Here is a 19,524-nt window from a genome sequence, read left to right on the forward strand (position 1 = left end):
GAGGAAAACCTGTCATAACGAATTACACAGGAACCTGGTATTACTCCGCCCCCTGGGGGATCATGGGAAACCGTCTCTACAGTAACAGGGCCCGCTCATTAGCTTCCTCCGAACACTGATGCCCCGATAACTGAGTGTGTGTTCACATCACGCTACATTGGATCAAATGTGCGTGTTTATGTGTCTGTTCGAGACTTAGTGTTTGTGTATGAATGTGGGGGTGAGAGGTAAAACACTGCCGATGATGATGTGCCCCTAAGCATGAATGCATGTGTGCATAATTAGTTGGGTGTCTCAGTCAAGGATGTCCCGGGCAACAGTTCTAGTAGCTTATTGAGGAAGAGGAGGAGGAGGAGGAGGTGATGAAGGCCATCCCAGCTATGGGGACCTTGAGCCAGACACTCATACAGACCTATTATTAATCCGCTGGAAGCATAACAGACAAAACCAGACAGGGAAACAGTGAGTCACTGAGGAGGAGGAGATGGAAAGGCAAAGTTTGAGGCAACAAGATGTATCAACTGCAGTACGACTGATATTTGCAAATACAATCAGTGAATTTGATTTAACCTGCCTGGAGTAACAGGTGGTTTTCACTATAAAATGGTGTTAACTATCAACCTCAGGAGACATAGCTAAATTTTAAAGGGATAGTTCACCCCAAAATCAAAAAATACATATTTTTCCTCTTACCTGTAGCGCTGTATTTAGCGATTTAGATTGTTTGGTATGAGTTGCCCAGTGTTGAATATAATTGAAGTAAATGGCAAATTTTCTTTGTTTTTTTTATAAACTTAACAGCAATGTCTTTTTCCAGAAATCCTGACCTGGTAACTCAAGATAATCCACAAACTGGTTGTGAGCAGTTTCATGTAGGAACTATTTTCTATTTGCCAAAACATGGAAGGAAGCGTACTCAGAAGGCAGACATCTCTACGGCCAATATCTCCAACACTGGGCAACTCACAATCAAGACAATCTAGATTGATAAATAACACTAATGGTAATGGTAAAATAGGAATTTTGGATTTGAAGCTTCCCTTTAAAGTCATATTCTGTGTTACTTCCATGAGAGTCCATGTGTGTTATTTTGCTGTTAATTGAAATAAAAACTAGTGGTATATCTTTCTTGGGAAAACCTCCCTGACTCCTTTTTATATTTGTAGGAAGTATTTTAGTGCGGGACACACTGCTTGACCTCTCTGACCTGACAATCATTGGAACAATGAGCACTTATCAACACGCTGCCTTGTGACTGTCTAAAGTTTCTGCCACCCTGAGCCCATTTGGTTCTCCAGCAGGTTAAAACCAATTCTTGGTATTATTTAATTTCCAATTTGACCTGGATTTTCTCTCAGTCACACATTCTAACCCTTTAGTCCACTCTTAGCTCCATTCACAGTTCAGGTTTCCCCAGCTGTCCACTCGACAAACAGAAGGCGCTCTTTCATAACCTATTAGTGGCAAATACTTCCCAGTAATCCCTCTCAGAATGCATGACTAAGTGTTGGAGCAGGCCTGGCAGCTAACGGCATAATTAGGGGTGTATAATTATTATGTCGGAGGCAGAATAGGAAGCTTTATCAGCACGGGGATGATAACAGATGAATTGTGAGGATATTGTCGAGGCAGATGCTCGGACCATTCATTCCTCACTGTGCCAAAAGGCAGCTGCGTGTTTGTCGGTTTCACTCAATGAGCTGATTTGTTGCCATGGAGAAGGGTTTCTACCACAGAAAGGCAAGGTGGATTGTATTATCCAGGAGAGTGCTTGGGATATGATTTGACTGACAGCACCATATGGGTATGGAAATAACTATAACATGTGGTAGAGTGGCTTCATATTGTAAACTTTGTGCCCTTGCACAGTCCTGGGAAAAAAAACGTGACAGACTCAGCTTGCTGTTTTAGACAGGGTGTCAGATTTTATCAGCTGTGGCTGACAGGGGTCAACGGACCAGCCTGCAAACTATGGCATTTCAGAGAGATGCTGCTGCTGTGGCAAGACAGGAGGAGGAAGGAGAAAAGGAAATAAAGACTTTGGATCAAAGTCACTCTGCAGGGGAGAAGCTGTCTGATAAAACCTGGGTCATTAGACATGAGAGGCTGCATTTTTATCAGCTCACAAAAGACAAGCAAAACTCTAAGTTGTAGGAATTATGACAGGATGTGAAAGAGTGGAGCTGCACTTTTGACCGGTATGGATGCTCCATGATGCATCCGCCAAACAAATGTAGGCTAAGGACACATGCTGTGTGATTAAACCGAGATGGCGCGCGCATGTGTGTGTGTGTGTGTGTGTGTGTGTGTGTGTGTGTACTTGTGATTTGAGAGATTAAATAGGGAGCGATATGTGCCTGCTCGCTGCGTTTCTACTGTATGTGTCCCTTCTTCCTACAACCTTTGTCACTGATTTCCAAAACACTGTCAGTCTGCATCTTGTTACGGAGAGTCAAGCGAAGCGTTGCCTCCAGGACCAACAAACATGCTGACAATAGTGATGACTGAGCCTGACGCCTCTGCTGGACGCGGTCTCGCCATGGAGACCAAGTGACCGGTTGGGACAAAAGGATCAAGGGGGGCTAAAACATCTATTAGTGAAAACAGAGGGGGGATAATTGCTCTGAATAACTCTCAACTGGCCGGATTTGCCCACCCACCATTGAGAGCAAGATAAATGATCCCTCTCTTTCTCTCTGCAGAGGGCAGGAGGGGGAGGGGAAACAATCTACTCCAGTACAGTCTATGTACAGTACATATGGAATACCCCACCCCCCTCACAACCCACATTTAACTACGCACGCAAACTAGCATACACATGAGTGAACGCACATGCAGGGTTAATGCCAGAGGGGGTCTTTACTTTTAAGCTGTGTGTGGCTTTATTGCCCGTTAAATGTATGTTGGGGAAATACGAGAACATCTGTCATAACATGGTCTGATCCACCTAAACTGATCCAGAGATGGCCAGCCAACCTGCGCATTATGACAGAGAGACAAATGGGTTGATACAAACAGACAGATGTAGCATAAAAAGGTGATTTAAGATGATTGACGATGACCTTACCTTTGTGTGTTTGATTCAGGTATGTTCTGTATCTTGTTTCTCCTTAAACAGCGGACAGGAATTCTACTTTTTCTTATCTGAAGTCATGGCCGGGAAGTCCACTCCTGTTGCTGCATTCTTGTTAAACTGATACAAAGCTATCAATCTTACTATTAAATACTATACTAAATTCTCTTCAAGCAGCCAACTCCATGGGCCTCCTGTGAAGGCTACTTGATACGATGCCCTGTAAACACTCCCAAAGGCAGATGGAGATTCTGATCATGCGAACATGTATGCTCATTAACACCACAATAAGGAAATATCATGTGCAAGCACATCTGTTACTACCCCTTGGATATACTGGTCAACTTGTTGAGGAGTTTCAGAGTGACAAATTTAAGACCTTCCAAGTCTTTACTGAAGATTTATTTTGTCAAACCTGCACTAACACTGATGTAACATCACCATTTAAGGTTTGCATGGTAAACTTGGTAGTCAACAGTTGCCTAATTACACACCAAGTAGACATGGAGAAACATTAGAATTCCCTCTTCGGCTAAATGCTCCACTCTGTGCGCGAGCTAGTGGCAAACAGCAGTTTGACAAAGTTAGTCAATCGGAAGAAAACAAACTTCCAAGGACGAAGAAGGGCCATTTAAACAAAGATGCAAACGAAAATGTCTAACTGGAGAGGCGACGAGGTTCGGGAACTTCTGTTGGACCGACACTGAAATCTTCAGACAAACTCAAGGAACGGCGAGAGATTTGGCTATCGATGACCAGATTATGAGCCGAACCGGCTCTGTGGCCACGGTGTAATACGCATCACGTCCTGCCTCTTGCAGGCTCTACCCAGGCTCGTCTTTACCTAACTGAGTATTTACAGTAGGGGAGAATGCGTCTGACACAGATAATCTCCTGTTGTGTGCTACATGTGTGAAAGGGAAAAATTCATATGAGAACACAGCTTTGGTTTGATCTGAGCTTTTAGCTAAAACAGCTGACTGCATCTCAAAATGCTGTCAATAATACAGGTAAGTGAGAAGACCGAAGTAAGACGTTGTGTGATGTGTGTATGCTTTGAAGTTGGCCTGGACCTTATATTATATTTAGACCCAAATATTTTTTACCTCATTTTCTCCTAATGTCTATTTGTGTAAGAGCGATGCACATCTAAACTGATCAAATGTATTACCACTCTTATGTAAACAAGTGCCCGTGTACATTTCCATGATTAAATGAGTTCATCAAGACAACATTGGATTTAAAAAATAAAATGAAAATGAATATCCAGTTCCAATAAAAACATTCCTCACTTTCACAAGGCGTGGGAATATTAATGACCTGGCAAATAGTAAAGTTTATTCTGGGTCACGATGGCAGGTCTTAAGAACTGGTGCTTCGTGTTTAACTTGTTTGGGGTTTTTTTGCCTTTCAGTCTGTGGGAGTGTGTCAGTTGAGCTTTACTAACACACTACATCATGTATAATTGCAACACATAAAAGCAGTTCCTTCCAGATCAGACAAGGTTTGGAGAAGGGATGTGCTTCTTTGGTCTGTCTGGCTAAAACTTTAATCGTTCAGAGTCAGTGCTTGACATCGCAGGCCACAAATAACTACTGGTGGAGACACATCACAGAGCAGGGGTTAAACCTCTGCTCTCTCCCTCTGCCTGTCCCTCTCAGACTGTCTCTCAGTTTACTTCTAGGAGGTCTGGACACTCATCTGTTCTTGTAATCAGCCTTTGAACGAGTAACATCACCGCAAAGAAAAACCTCCCGGCTGAATACAGCAAGAGAGGACAACATATTCCAGATGGAGCTATTTTTTTTTACCGTGCTTTACTTTTTGTTTTCTTCTGCCGCCAGTACAAACTCTCTCTTTCTCTCTGTTTGTTAGACAAAAAGGCTTTTCAGTAACAACTAGTACCGAAGGGCCTTCAACAATAGGTGAGCAAGGTTGTTATTTATCCCAAACAGGGCTGTGCAGAATTCCCATGGCTTCATCTGAAATTTAAGAGGGTCATTGAGGTTTTGGTTGCGGCGCTAAACAACAAAATTAAGATACTAGCGTGCCTCCCCTTAACGGGACAAAATGTTTAGAAAGTGAGGGGGTGAAAAGCCTGTAACGCTAGAGCAAAGATGGCAGCGTTAATGTAAACCTAAATAATTATATAGCTGGAAAGCAAACTGCACTGCTCAGTAATTTCCAGACAAAAGCCTTTTGATAGTATATGCGAAAAGAGAGTGTTGCACAATGGCAGAAAGCAGAAGAAAAAAAAGATACAAGCAACAAGAAACACATGCTTGATGGCACACATATCCAGTTTCCTTTGGAGAGAGGGAGAGGAAGCCACAGAGAACGAGGTAACAAGGTGGAAACATTCCTTCAGCTCACACTACCTGTCATCTTATACTGTGACTTTTGTTTTGCTTTTTTGATCCAGAAACTGGATGCACGTCCTTCTTGCCATTATGAAACCCTGTCAGCTGGCGATTTTCACTCGGGAATTTTTTTTCATTTCAATGAGGGTGAGAACAGCATGCAACGAGACACTCACATTTGATATTGAAGGAGGCATTGGTGGAGTGGAGCACCTCTCCTGTGGCCATGTTTTGTGCGACACACTCAAAGTTCCCCGCGTCCAGCCGCCGATCCACAGCGGTGAATTTGAGGTTGCTGCCCTCCTGGAAACGCCTCTCGCTGGTTTCCAGGGTCTGGCCGTTGTGAAGCCAGCTGTAAGTGATATCAGCCGGGTCGCTGACCTCGCAGCGTAGCATGGCGCTGCGGCCGTGCAGGGCATCCTGGGACTTGGGCTCCTTGGTGAACTGGATGGTGGCCGCCTGGACGTACAGAACTGAAGGAGAGAGAAAGAGGGAAAGTAAATGACAGAGGATTAGAATGGGCTGCTGTTAACATTTTACTGCTTTTTCCGTTCATTAAGTGTATGCCATAGCGACCACTTAGCCTTGTGGAGGAATGTGATGTTTAGACAATACTGGCTAGCTGTGAATTATTTTGTCGTAAAATGATCAGACCCAACACGGAGAAAATGCTTTTTCCCATTATTGAGGTGAGTGGGTGATCTAATCTAGACACACACACACACACGCACACGCACACACACGCAGACAGTCATGTGCCATCAGCTCAGGGAGACGTGTCTCTTGAACAAGCCATGATGTGTGTGCAGACACATCCTCACGCACACTTTAATTTTTTATTTTCCCTCGTGCTGCTGATTTGTCTGAAATACATGTTTTCTGCTCTATTTACCCGCATCTCAGTGGAGAAAATGACAACAGTGTGACCTGTACTAAGGCTGGAAGAATACGACAGTCAGCGTCGTTTGGATATGCTGCAGTTATAAGCAAAGAGATGACAATGCACATACAAGGAGAAAAAAAATCATAACAGAAGAAGAAATCCCACTGTGATTTATCCGACGTGAATCTAGCCAATTTCAGTTTTTATTTCCGTCTCAGTTTGGTCTCTGTTCCGCATCAGATTTGATCTAGTTTCCAATTTTTTATTTTTCCACTTTTAAATGCCAGGCGTGGAACGTGAACTTGAAAGAGCATGTCTGTGACACAGCTGGATCAACAACATCACCTAACTAATTAATCCTCATATCATATGATCACAATCATGTGACAAATGTTTTAACTGCAAAGTTGCCAGTTTTTACACTCTTATTCCAGATAATTGTAATATGTCCACACACTTCTACCTGTCTACCTCCTGCTGAAGAGGCAAAAACACACAATATGACATCTTTTCATTGCAAGCTGAACTCTTGAATATTGCCAATTAAAAAAATATTGGAAACAAGGGAAAGAGTCTGACTGGCAGCTTCCAATTTAAACTCAACAGCTGCTCCACTCCGCCTTCTTGTCTGAACAGCTACCACAATGAACTACTCATCAATAGCAGTCTCCACAGTGTGTCAAGGCAGGCCCTCATGTGCCCTGTGTAACAATGTTATCATACCTGATGTCAAGGTTTGTTATCATAGGGAACGGCCCACCGCTAGAGTCGATTAAGCATACCTACACCTGCGTAACGGTGTATGTGCTTGTGTGCGTGTGTGTCTTCATATCCTCTCGCAGGACTGGAGCCAAGTGAAAAGGGGATCTTTCAATAATGTTGAATCAAGGAGCCTGTTGAAGATGAGCCAAGGTAATTCCTCCATCTTTGACCCGCTTCATCCCACCGCTCCCATCCTTCTCCTGCCTCTCCATCTCTTCATCAGGCTCACCTTTGTCTCAGCTGCAGGTGGCTCGAGCTGACAGACAGGCAGGCAGAGAAAGACCAGAGAGGCAGGAAGGCTGCTCAAACACGATAGACAGCAAGAGAGGCAGTGGATACGTTGGGTGGGACAAGAACAAACCATTTTTGCCTTAAATGCCCCCACGTCACCTTTTCTTGACAACGTCCTGTTGGACCTTCGCTCTGACTGGATGACTTTGGGTTTTAATATCCATGTTAGCACATTGTTCTTTACGTCATATATTTTTATTTGCCAATATGGATGCACTTTTTTTTTAGGAAGGTGAAAAAATGACACTATACTCACTAGTGTTGTAGTGAGTAGTGTGTAGTGCCTGTCATACTTTTGTTTTAAATTTTCCGGCCAGCTAGATCCATGGCTTCTTTGGGGAATTGAGTTTTTTTTTCTTTTTCGTGGAGAAACTGTATTAAAGGTCACAACCCAGTGGCCTTTCTTTCATCTGTAAATAATATATGAAAGAGAAATGTACAGGTTTCAGGAGAGACACCTGCTGCCAGATGATTGGCTTTTACTTTACTCTCTCAAAAATTGTCTCACTTGAGATGAAACTTCACCTCTTCACCTCAATATGAGCCATCGAGACTGAAGTTTCATCCATCTCGCTTCATTCCCATAGATTTTATATCTAATCGCAGCCTGGGAGGATTTTCTGATTTTCTTTGCAGCATATTATTGTACGTTAAATATATTTGACTTTTGAACAATTGGTTGAACCATATTATTGTACGTTAAATATATTTGACTTTTGAACAATTGGTTGAACCAACCAACTTCAAGAGGTCACATTGGGCTCTGAAAACTTTTGATGTACTGATTATCAACATAATAGTGATCCCAAGTTGTTAAATCCTTCTTCCATCCCTGGTATGATCGCTTCACATGATTAATTGCACAAGGTTTTTTTTATAACATCTCTTCTGTCCTGTATAAGCAAGTGGTCTCTAACAATTCCCCTGAGAGGCTGAGAATTTGTTCCATCTGCATAAAACTGGGATAAAAGGCAGCAGATGGCTTGGAAACACCAGCAGAGTCATCCTCAACATCCACCTCAAACAATCCATCAAGTAATGTTCACAGACTGCGCACTGCCTCCGTGCCAAGCCTACAGCTGGGGTGCAAGGTGCCAACTTCCATCTTACTGAAGCTCCTCTGTGTACACCGATATTACAAGCTTTGGTGGAGAAAGGGTGGCGCTTGATGGTTTCATTTGAGATGCACGTTGACGTACAGTGTGAGTTTGTGTTGTGAGAGTGAATTACTTCAGGGAAAAGTCCCAGCAGGAGACCCATACAGATAAGGTGTTTTCACATACCACAGGATGACAGACAAGATAGAGAGAGAGGGTAAAGTGGGGTAAGGTCTGTCACATCGGTGGAAGCCTGCCAAGTTAACTGTACTGTTCAAACAGGGAAGGCACCGTGGCCTAGATTTCTCACACACACTGCTGCCATGCCTCTCTAACACTCATATAAACAGACCCACAAGTACAGACTTGGACGGCGCGCACACACACACACACGCACATGCGCACGCACGCCCACACGCAGCTATCCAAACTTCCAGCAAGGGCCCTTCAAAGGGAGAGTGGTTGAAAGAAAGTTACAGATAAAAATGGAAACAAACAGTGAGGAGGGGAACACAGAATGGGAATGTTATTTTGACAAAACTCATCAATGCCCATGCTGAGGTATTGAAAGGGTGAATGCTGAACTAAAATAACCATAGCACAAAGAAATACAGTGGAGTAGGATGAATCATTAAAGGTTCCCTGTGCCATTGTTGACCACTAGTAGCGTTAAGAACAAACTTTTTTCCTTTGAGTCGACCATTTTGTTTTGTTTACAAACAAGGTTCCACATGATTCTGTCGACCGATAATTGGCGGTAGTAACACTTAAATACGTATAGCAATGTACCATGAAGGCAGTGAAGACGACGACCCAAAGCTAAAAAGACACTGACGAAAAAAAAAAAAATGAAATTAAAACAGCAGCTTTACAAATGTTTATTAATATGGAACGAAATTCAACATGTCTGTAAGACCTCAGGACGGCACGGTGGTATGGTGGTTAGCACTGTCGCCTCACAGCAAGAGGGTTCCTGGTTTGAATCTAGGCTGAGGCCCTTCTGTGTGGAGTTTGCATGTTCTCGCCTTGTCAGCGTGGGTTTTCTCCAGGTACTCCGGCTTCCTCCCACAGTCCAAAGACATACATGTGTTCGGTTTATTGATGACTCTAAATTGCCCGTAGGTGTGAATGGTTGTCTGTCTCTGTTTGTCTCTATGTGCCCTCTGATAGACTGGCATCCTGTCCAGGGTGCACCCCGCCTCACACCCGATATCAGCTGGGATCGGCTCCAGCCATTTGAAGTTAGAGCCCAGTTGCTTATTTTGAAAAAACAATACTAATCTATTTGATCTAAAATGATGTTAAAAAAAAGACAAAAACTGCATTTCCTCACATTTAAGAGGCTGGAACCAGTAAACTCACTACATTAATCGATCTTGACAACTAATTACTCATACAAGTTTCTGTTGACTCAATTAATTTAAAATTTAGAGATGTCTTTTCAACCAGAAAGCTTCGTAACTTTCTGGAATATGATGTGTTAATAAATCAAAGCTGCAGAAAACTGTACTTTCTCCAGGGAGCCTCCATCTTTAAAGATTGAGAAAAACAGAGAGAAAAAAATAAAGAGTCTTGGCTCCAATACCAATCAATATGCACTTGCTGGGGAAAGCTTGCAACGGATACGCTAATGCACCCGGATGAGCAGCCATCACCATGAAATATTAATAGTTTTTCGTTTTCAAAATAGTTTGAGTTTCCCTGGATTCCGATCAAGGTATACGGAAAGAAGTTGGAAGAGACAGAAAGTAGGTTAAAATGGAGAGGTAAACTGCTGAGGAGGGTAAAATATCAGCACACAGGGATTCTCCTCTTCAACTCGCTGCACTGCCGACCCCATTAAGCCTGGCTCGACTGTCAGGACTGTCAGGTGGAAGTCGCCTTAAAGTCGGCCTGACTGACACAACCAACTATAATAGGCTCATCAGCAGCCAACACCTCCCTTTTCTCTTTCTCAACTTTGTCTGCTGGCACAGGAAGGCACAGAGAGGAATGCACGCTGCAGAATTGGGGTCAAAGAAAGAGTGTGTGGGTAACTCACCCAGGGAGTGTGTGTGGACCTTGACAATTTAATCAATATCCAGATTAGTCCAACTGTTTGATGTTAATACAGGCTTTCATTTTGACGGTGAAAATGTGAAAACTGAAAAGATAGTTCTGTAAAATATGTACTGTATTTCTAGGAAAAAAAAGAAACAGCTGCATCAAAGAGGACGCTATCTTATCAGTGAAGATCCTATAATCATGATTGTGCGTCTCCAGCGGACCAACCAGGGTGAAGACAAGCGGGGACGACATGCCTGAGGCTGCAAGAGGTCAAATGGGAAGACGCCCGCACATGCACAGACACAAACAGCAGCACCCACAAATACTTGGCACCAGGCACACCCAAGTCTCCCCCTGTGGGAGTCCAAAAAGCCCCTATGTGTGTGATTTAACAGCCTCTCAGTGGACCGTGTCGGAGCGTGACAGCTGCTCTGAAATGTTTTTAGAGTGACAGGACGGCAGAACGAAGAGTCTTGGCGTCGCAGAAATGAGCCTCACTGACGGAGCGTGAGACAGTGATTGGAGCGTGGCTGCTATTAGATGTTTATCCTAACAACACCTCCGCCTCAGTAACTCCCAGAAGTAAACTATTGCAGGAATCCATTAAAACTTTGTCAAAGTCTCTTTGTTAACACATGTCCACTCAAGGGCTTAAAATCTGTAATCCATGAAGACACTTCTACCATTCGTGATCACTATTTTCATTACTCCCTCCCCTCCTCAGCCACAAAATCTACATAACCCAATTAAGGATAAGAGCAGCGAGACTCCAGATAACATCAGCCCTCTTTGCTCAAACTGCACACTCTCAAACAAACAGCGCGACTTCAAAAGAGTACCACAAAAAAGGGAAATGGCACAGATGCGATTAGAGCGCCTCTGATCGGATCAATTATTAACAGCTCCGGAGAGTTCGCATGAGATCTGAAAGAGAGCTTAGCATGATTTGGATGAAGAATGAAACATCTTATTTGGTTAAAAGCGATCAGGAGGTCAGACATGGGCCAACTGAATGAGCACAGACTGAAAAAACATGACATCAATATTTCATCATGCAGAACATGGGTAGAGAGAGAACTGGGATGCAAACTACTCTCTTTGAAAGCATTTATTTTAGCCGACGTTGTGCCATCTTACATCGTAGGATACGTAAGTCTATCGTCCTCTAACTTTTTGGGGAAATGTTGAGATTTAAAATCCGGTTGAATCCTCCCTTCATCAAAAGGATCAGTTAATGTGGTCATCTTTAAATTGTGCCATTAAAGAGGGGAGAAAATAAAATAGAGGACACCTTAGTCTGTTACGTTTTGGCATCTATTGGCATAGCCTATGTAGACAGCAAAGCATGTAAGTGTATTTGTGCAGTAAAATAGTTGCACGTATACACTAAGTATTACATTTAAAAACATTTATTTATAGTTTGTTTAAAGGATCATTTGTAAATCTTGTATTCAATCACCTCTTTATCGTTCTGGGAGGATTCCACCAGATAGGATTGTGTGGGGGTGGGTAACGTGCTCCATTTGTTAGCTGTGTTATACTATATTAATATAGTTTACTTTAAATTGGTTTAATATATGTAATATTTTGATTTGATGTATGTGTGACTGTGTTCATTACATGTTATGATAGTAAGAGAGCACCCCAGTCGTTTCACTGTGGGTTGGTACTGGTCGTGGTAGCTGGACTTGCAGGAGGCTGCTGCAATTTTTATGCTATATTTAAATCAATATATATTGCAAATAAATGCCCACATCTGGGGTTTGCCGTATCTGTTGCCTCTGCCTCCTCACATGGTTTTGGCCGCTCCCAAGGTCAACTTAACATGGATCATATTTTTATTTTCTGCACATTCTTGCTGGTAAACTGAACCGAACTAACAAGATTAGTATTCCTATCAGGGTGGATGTCACAAAGCGAAGATGCACAGTATGAATAAACAGAATTAGTTTAATAAGTTTTATCCTACAGGAAAATAGTCCTGTGTATTGAACCTAAAGACCTTTTGAATACCTTAAACTGAAATGTGTTCATAGCATAGAAAAGTATCAAAAAGTGTCAGGTAATGACAGATGGCATTTAATGTTTAGTTTGAACATGTAACAGAACACCTGTTTTTTTGTTTGTTTGTTTTTTTTTATATTATTTTTGGCCTTTTCATGCCTTTATTTGATATTAACAGGAAACAGGGGGGGGGGGGGGGGGGTAAAGTGCAGCAAAGGGCCTCAGATGGGAATCGAACCCAGGCAGAGGACTTTAGCTCTAACCACTGAGCCACCAGGCACCCCGTCTTGTTAATGTTTACTTAATCTTGAATCAGATTATTCCTGATACAAAAATCAAGAAAACTGCCCAGCTACATATGACATTTTCACACTGAGGCATTGAGAAATTTGGCACACCTATATTCTCCAATAGGTACTTTTTACTTTATTTATAATATAAAAGATTATAAAATCTTATAAATTAAAGTTACTTCATCAAAAATAGTCCTGATGAACTTTTACTGTATAGTATCTCTTTCTTTTCCCAGTATGTACCCTATATCATTTAGCAGTATACCGACTGGCAGCCAAATGCATTTAATTTTATAGAACAATCCATCATATCTTGATGAAGTATCACAGGTGCTAGCTTGGATTTGCAGAGAGAGGCCAATAGCTATCTTTCACAGTAGACGCAAGTGTGCCTTTACAAGCTGAAATAAAACCTCATATAAAAAACTGTGCTAGCTTCATCCACAGTTGTGTTTGTGGATCAAGATGTCAGGGAGATAAATTGGATAGAGAATAAAGGGCAAACGGGAAGCACCGAAGCCCACTGACAGAGATTACATTGCCTGTCAGCAAAATACCAGGTGTGTGTGTGTGTGTGTGTGTGTGTGTGTGTGTGTGTCTGTGTGTGTGTGTGTGTCTGTGTGTGTGTCTGTGTGTGTGTGTGTGTCTGTTCAAGCCTCCCTTGGTTGCCTTCTATTAAACAGGCAAGGCTACATGACAAACTGCATTCTGATTTATTGAGATGAAATCACAATTAAAATCCCATCTACAAGAAAAATATAGTAAAATGTGTCAGAGAGAGGTGTGCCTGCATGTCTCAGACATGACACATGCACGCAATGCAATGTTGGTCCAAACTGAAGATGAATTTTGTGGGAAAAAAGAGATATAAAAACAAAATATTTGGTCTATAAACAAAGCACTAATATCAGAGTAGGGGTTTATCTTAAATACTGATGTCAAATTGAATTAATTAAGCTACAAGTGCAGTTTCATGCGTCACTGAGCTCTTGGTCAGTATTTCTAACAATGCTGTGTCAGAAATAGTTTGGCATCTCCAACAGGAATTACACAGAGAACTCACCAGTGCATGAAGCTGAAACGCTGCCCAAACAAAGAGGTCAGGCTGCATTATTTAACTTGACAGCAGATATGTTAAATAGGACAGAGTCGCACCAGGTACAATGTCTCTGTCAAACCATCGCGAAGGGGAGTGACAGTGACCTCTATCAGCTTTTGTAGACTTAACTAGGTGACTCTAGGTTCATGCAAGGGAATATAAGGAGCAGAGGGAGTTCATGTATTTAAACCAAATTTCACTATGTATCTATACATATATCTATATATATATATATATATATATATATATATACACAGTATATGTTTTTTCAGGGTTTTATAAACAATATTAGGGACTCATTCTAGGTAACTTTTAGATGTGAACAATTAGACAATGTTCAACCTCAGAGCCATTACAGAGGCACAACCGACAATTCAAGTTGAAATGGATCAAAGTAATACAGAAGTCCCTGCTGCCTCTTTTTATTACACCCAAAAACCTGACCCCAGGCTGTGTGGCATACATCAGCAGAGCACATCTCTGTGTTCATTCCTCTGCTTCTAATTGAAAACCATGTTCAAAGCTGCAAAGCCGGGCTGCCTTTTCACCAGCATCACTGGTATGCATCCCCGCTGCCTTAATTCAATCGCTGCTCTTATTGTCCCAGGTAATTGCACTGTGGAGGGGTCTCGCTCTGCAAAGCGCCTCGCTGGTGTGCAAAGAGAGGGCCGTGCTCATTATAACAATCCTCACTGAGATCACTATCAGTTTATGCCTGTTACTCTCCATCTTGCTTCTGACAGCAGGGACAGCTCTGTATTATAAAGAGCCCCCCCCCTACCCAGCTTATTATCAGGCAGCATTGGCATGGCAACCGGCATGCAACTTCTCCAGGTGGACCGTCGTTTTGCTTTGCTCAACCAGCGGCAACAGTCATCCATGACGTCTCAGTGGAATTTCTAGTGTGATCCCCATTTTGACAGCGATCCTTGACAACATTAGCGCTTGCATCAAGAACATGACACTGATTGCATCACAGCTGTGTCTTTTGGATCATAGAAATTCATTTGCCTGAGACATGGCATTTTGACAGAAGTATGTCACTTCTCCAATGCCGTAATGAAATGCACACCTCTGCCTTTGAAATAAAGAAGAGATCCATGTGGTCTCCATGACAGGAAAAAAAACAAACAAAAAAAAAATTCCTGTTACAGTGTGTGTGTGTGTGTTTGTGTGTGTGTTGGGAGGGGGGGGGGGGGGGGGGGGGTCATCCATAAATCTCTTAAGCGCACTAGGAAGTGGTCAAAAGCATCAAAATGTTGTCTAGGCCCCACCAAAACACTCCTTCAATAGGCCACCCATCCTAGACCATTACCGCCTCATTACTATGGGACTAGTCCCTGAGGAACACTACTCGGTGCGTTTACATGCACATCAGTAACCTGAAAATGCCCTGGTTTAGGGAATGATCTGATATTCGAAGTTCCCCTCTTATACATATATACATACATGAGAGGGGGTTGAATGAAAAAATGACGGAGTAACTCTTCCGCCTGTACAGTACAGCTGGACTGAATACGGCTTTTTTCTGGTTCACCTTTGTCTAAATCACAAACTTTGGACAAAATTACAACCTAAACAGGTCTTCTTGGTAGTAATGTTACTTGCCGTTGTGAAGTCCTCCCTTGATTTAAAGGTAACACTCTATTATTGTTGTTTATTTCACAGATAAAATTGTTGTTTATTTCACATTGTTTTCTGCGCTGTTGCTTCCTGGTTTATTTTATTCCCCGGTCAAAAGTCAGGGCCGCACGGTGGGGGGCATAAACACCGTTTACATGCATGAATAATCGGGGAACTGAAGGAGTTCTCTAGGTCTGTTCACCGGGGTATGAAAATCCCGATTTTACCCGGGCTATGGTGTATACATGGTGTTTAAGAAACCGGGAACCCAAATGTAACCGGGTTTTTAAACTGCATTTAACGCAGGTAAATGCTGGGGATCTTCATAATATAACCAGCAGGACACATACATGATCGTGGCTCATAGTTTGAGCAGGAAAAATAGACAGGACTCAATCATTTGCATCAGGCAACTGATATTGAAAAAGAACTTTGGATAGATTTTCTTTTTAGCTCTATTTTCTAGATTGCAAAAATCTACTTTATAATAGATTGTGTACAATTATGATCCCATTTTTTGTTTGTGAGGCAGAAGTAGTGCTAATTATTTTGTGTTCTGTACAATGTTAAAGTCTTTCTAGATGTCTATGCATCAAAAGGTTTAGACTTTTCTTCTATCTCATCACAGTGCCATGCGGTTCCATGTTATCGTAGGATGTACTGTAATAAATGGCAGTTCACGGAGCGTGATCTGGTTGCTTTGCATCAGATGGAGCCGTAGCACGTGAAGAAGCCTTTCATGAGCCGCATCTCTCATCGCCCCCACCCCCCGCTGCTCTGTCCCTCCACACCAGGCTTCATAACTGTCATGCTGTATCTAAAATAGAGACATCTGAGCACGGCCAGCTCTCACCAATTTTCAACACCCACTCATAAAAGGCTGACTGTTGAAACACAGGCAGCCTAATGCATCTCTGTGTAATCCACGAACATGAGCCGACAATGAGGGAGGGAAAGAAAGAGAAGAATAAAGGCAAGAAAGAGGCACTGAAGAGAGGTTTTACAGTTTGTCTGGAACGCCCAAACGATGACGATGAAAAACCATTGCGGCGTCCACAGATCTGATCCTGGCCATGAAAGGGACTATGGGTATTATTACCCATGGTGCACAGCAATCTGGAGCCACAACCGTCCCCTGCAGCTGTGCTATTACCAGACAGAGTGACTATGGGAGCAATTATTAGATTAAAGCGGATTAGGTTTTGCTCAGGTAGATAGGTGAGGTCGTTCCTGTCTCTTCCGTCCTGAAAAACTGGGCACTAATCCAGTAATGACACCACTTTTAGAGGGAAACCAGTGTAGCAGTGAAGAATAAAGGCCGCCATTACTTGTACGCATGTTTAGTTCCCCCCCCACACATATACAACACAGGCTCTACACACAGCCGACATGAAAGCCTTATGCAAACGGTTTACATAAGTAAGTGCTATAACTACCCTGCAAAGGCAATGAGTAAAAATTAACAGAGGATTTAGTATCAAACCAAATATAAAGGAACAATAATGTCAAACATCTGGGGTCAGACTGTGATTTTTTTCTAGCATTATGAGCTAAAGATGGAAGATTAAGTCACAGTGGAACAGAGGAGCTCAGCAGTTTGCAGCCAGGCTAAACACTGATAGATTTTTAAGACTACAGGGTCCGCTTTTAAAGTGGGAGTTTTAGAAAAGTTTGAAAAAAGTTTCATGGTTAAATCTTCCTCTGCATGACATATATGAGATAAAGCAGAGGCAAGAAATGGGATGTTGTTTCCAAGGGTCTGGCATTCTGAAATATGATCTGATCTGTGAGGATGAACAACTCTGATGGATTAAACAGAAAGAAGGGGAAACTAGCTCTACTGCACAATCCAAAGCCAAACATGCAGACTTGGGAAGGAAACCTTCGACAGTGCAGCAATCATGGGACAATATGTCTCCAGAGTGACGAGAGCTGCTTTTCGCATCAGTGGAAGTAATAAATGATGGTTCCCTCACTGGCTCTGGCAGCAGATGGGTGCTGACTCCTTGGCTGCCAGTCCTGGTCTCCTCTCTGCAGGCGGCTCTGGCTAATGCGTGAATCTTTGCTATGTCCAGACACGAGTGCCAACCAGGAATGTGATGGCACTCTACAATCTCCCTGGCAAACTACCCAGCATGGAAAAGTAAGAGGGAAGGAAGAAGAGGAGACTCTCTGAACTTCTGAAAGCTTACATTACACCCGGAGTCATTCAGCTTTTAGCTCTATAAAAGACTATAAAAATAGACTACTAAATGTCATTACCTTATCACTGTTTTACCCTGAGGAGGACATGAAATTGTGCAGAAGTTCAACTAATCCCCTTGAGTGTTACAATTTCATTCTGGGTCAGTCTAGTGCTACGTCTCTGCTGCAACACCCAACTGCTAATGTTTTTAGGCAGGATAAATGAAAAAGAGGTTTGAAATTACATTCCTTTAATAAGACCCATTACAAAGATGAGAAGATGGAATGCTTAATGATGGCAGGATGGATGAACATGCCCATTCGTATGAGTCAGATTCTTGCAGTCACTCAGTGAGGCTCCAGAGTACAATAAGGACTCCATTAAACCTTCCTTTCTCTCAGTCATTCTGTCTCTCTCCATCCAACTATAACTACTACCACCATCCACCACTGGCCTTCAGAAGTGTGTTTTTAAAAGCTTACTGAATCCCTCTGGTAAAAGCGATCTGCAATATCCTCATGTGAGAAAATGTGAAAAAGTACTTGACTAAAACTGAGACAAGACACCAAATCCCATAGACCTTTGACATACAAGACAAGTAGGCAGCGTACACCTTCAATTCATTCAGAAAAACGTTTTTAAGACATGGGTGGCGCACACACACACACACACACACACACACACACACACACACACACACACACACACACACACACACACACACACACACACACACACACACACACACACACACACACACACACACACACACACACACACACACACACACACACACACACACACACACACACACACACACACACACACACACACACACACACACACACACACACACACACACACACACACACACACACACACACACACACACACACACACACACACACACACAGAGATGTTGATGCTGGCAGCAGGGAATCAAACAAGCCTGGCAACCAGGTTGTTTCCACGACCGGTCGGCTCCGTGGTGTAGGTTTCCCAGCAGAGCTTGGCAGCGTGAGCTAACTGTAGTCACCACAGTTTAATTAGCCGCAACCTTTCAGGACAGACATCTACTGTAACTTACTGGAGTCTCTCCTGCTTTAAGAAAGGTCCCTGTGACTGTGGACCACATAGGTGAGTGGGAGTTTTTATGAATCTATTGACTCTGTAAACACTGCAGCAGAAACGGAACAAATTGGCTATGTCCAAAACTAAAATGGGAGGATAGAGATTTATATATATTTTTTTTTTATTAATGCCATGTCTTTTGAACATAGTATCCAGCAGCATTAGCAATCTAACATAATAAAAATAATGCTAAAGCAGCAACAAATGGACATTAAAACCTACCCCAGCCTCCCTAATTCAAAACACAGGACTAAACACCAGTGAGGAAAGAAAGATCTAGCTAAGAGCAGACATGACACACAAGGAACTAATTGTACAAGTAATGAGAATGTGTGTTATCTAATTAAAATCTAACATCAAAAGCATCCCATTGTGAGAGTTAAAGAGCAAGTGAGTGTGTCGTTCCAACGCGGTTCCTGATGTTGTCGTGCATCTGCGACACAAAAGATTATAATTAGGTTGTATTATCTTTTAATTGAGGAAGGCACTCTGCACGCCAGAAGTTGGTCCATTTGCACAGCCATGAAGAACGTGAAGGAGGGTGGGGTGGTGGGTTAACCTATTTCTGCACTTTACTGTTTTCTAAACACATACTGAGTCCAGTTTCAGTCTAGATAAATGAGACGGTTTGCAGTTCACAACTGGCATCAGAATCTGTTCTATAATGTGTAATGAAT

The 19,524-nt window shown here is 42.5% G+C and overlaps 1 protein-coding gene across 1 annotated transcript in view; it reads right to left on the bottom strand.

Moving 5' to 3' along the window:
- ptk7b (protein tyrosine kinase 7b) overlaps window positions 1-19,524 on the bottom strand; it is a 77,750-nt gene that overhangs the window by 19,040 nt on the left and 39,186 nt on the right. The window contains exon 2 of the mRNA XM_083923126.1: window positions 5,610-5,906. Within this exon, the coding sequence (XP_083779252.1) occupies window positions 5,610-5,906 (297 nt within the window). The remainder of the gene's footprint in view (window positions 1-5,609; window positions 5,907-19,524) is intronic.

The sequence above is a fragment of the Echiichthys vipera genome, assembly GCF_963691815.1.
Source record: "Echiichthys vipera genome assembly, chromosome: 11".
In the NCBI taxonomy this organism is placed as follows: domain Eukaryota; kingdom Metazoa; phylum Chordata; class Actinopteri; order Perciformes; family Trachinidae; genus Echiichthys; species Echiichthys vipera.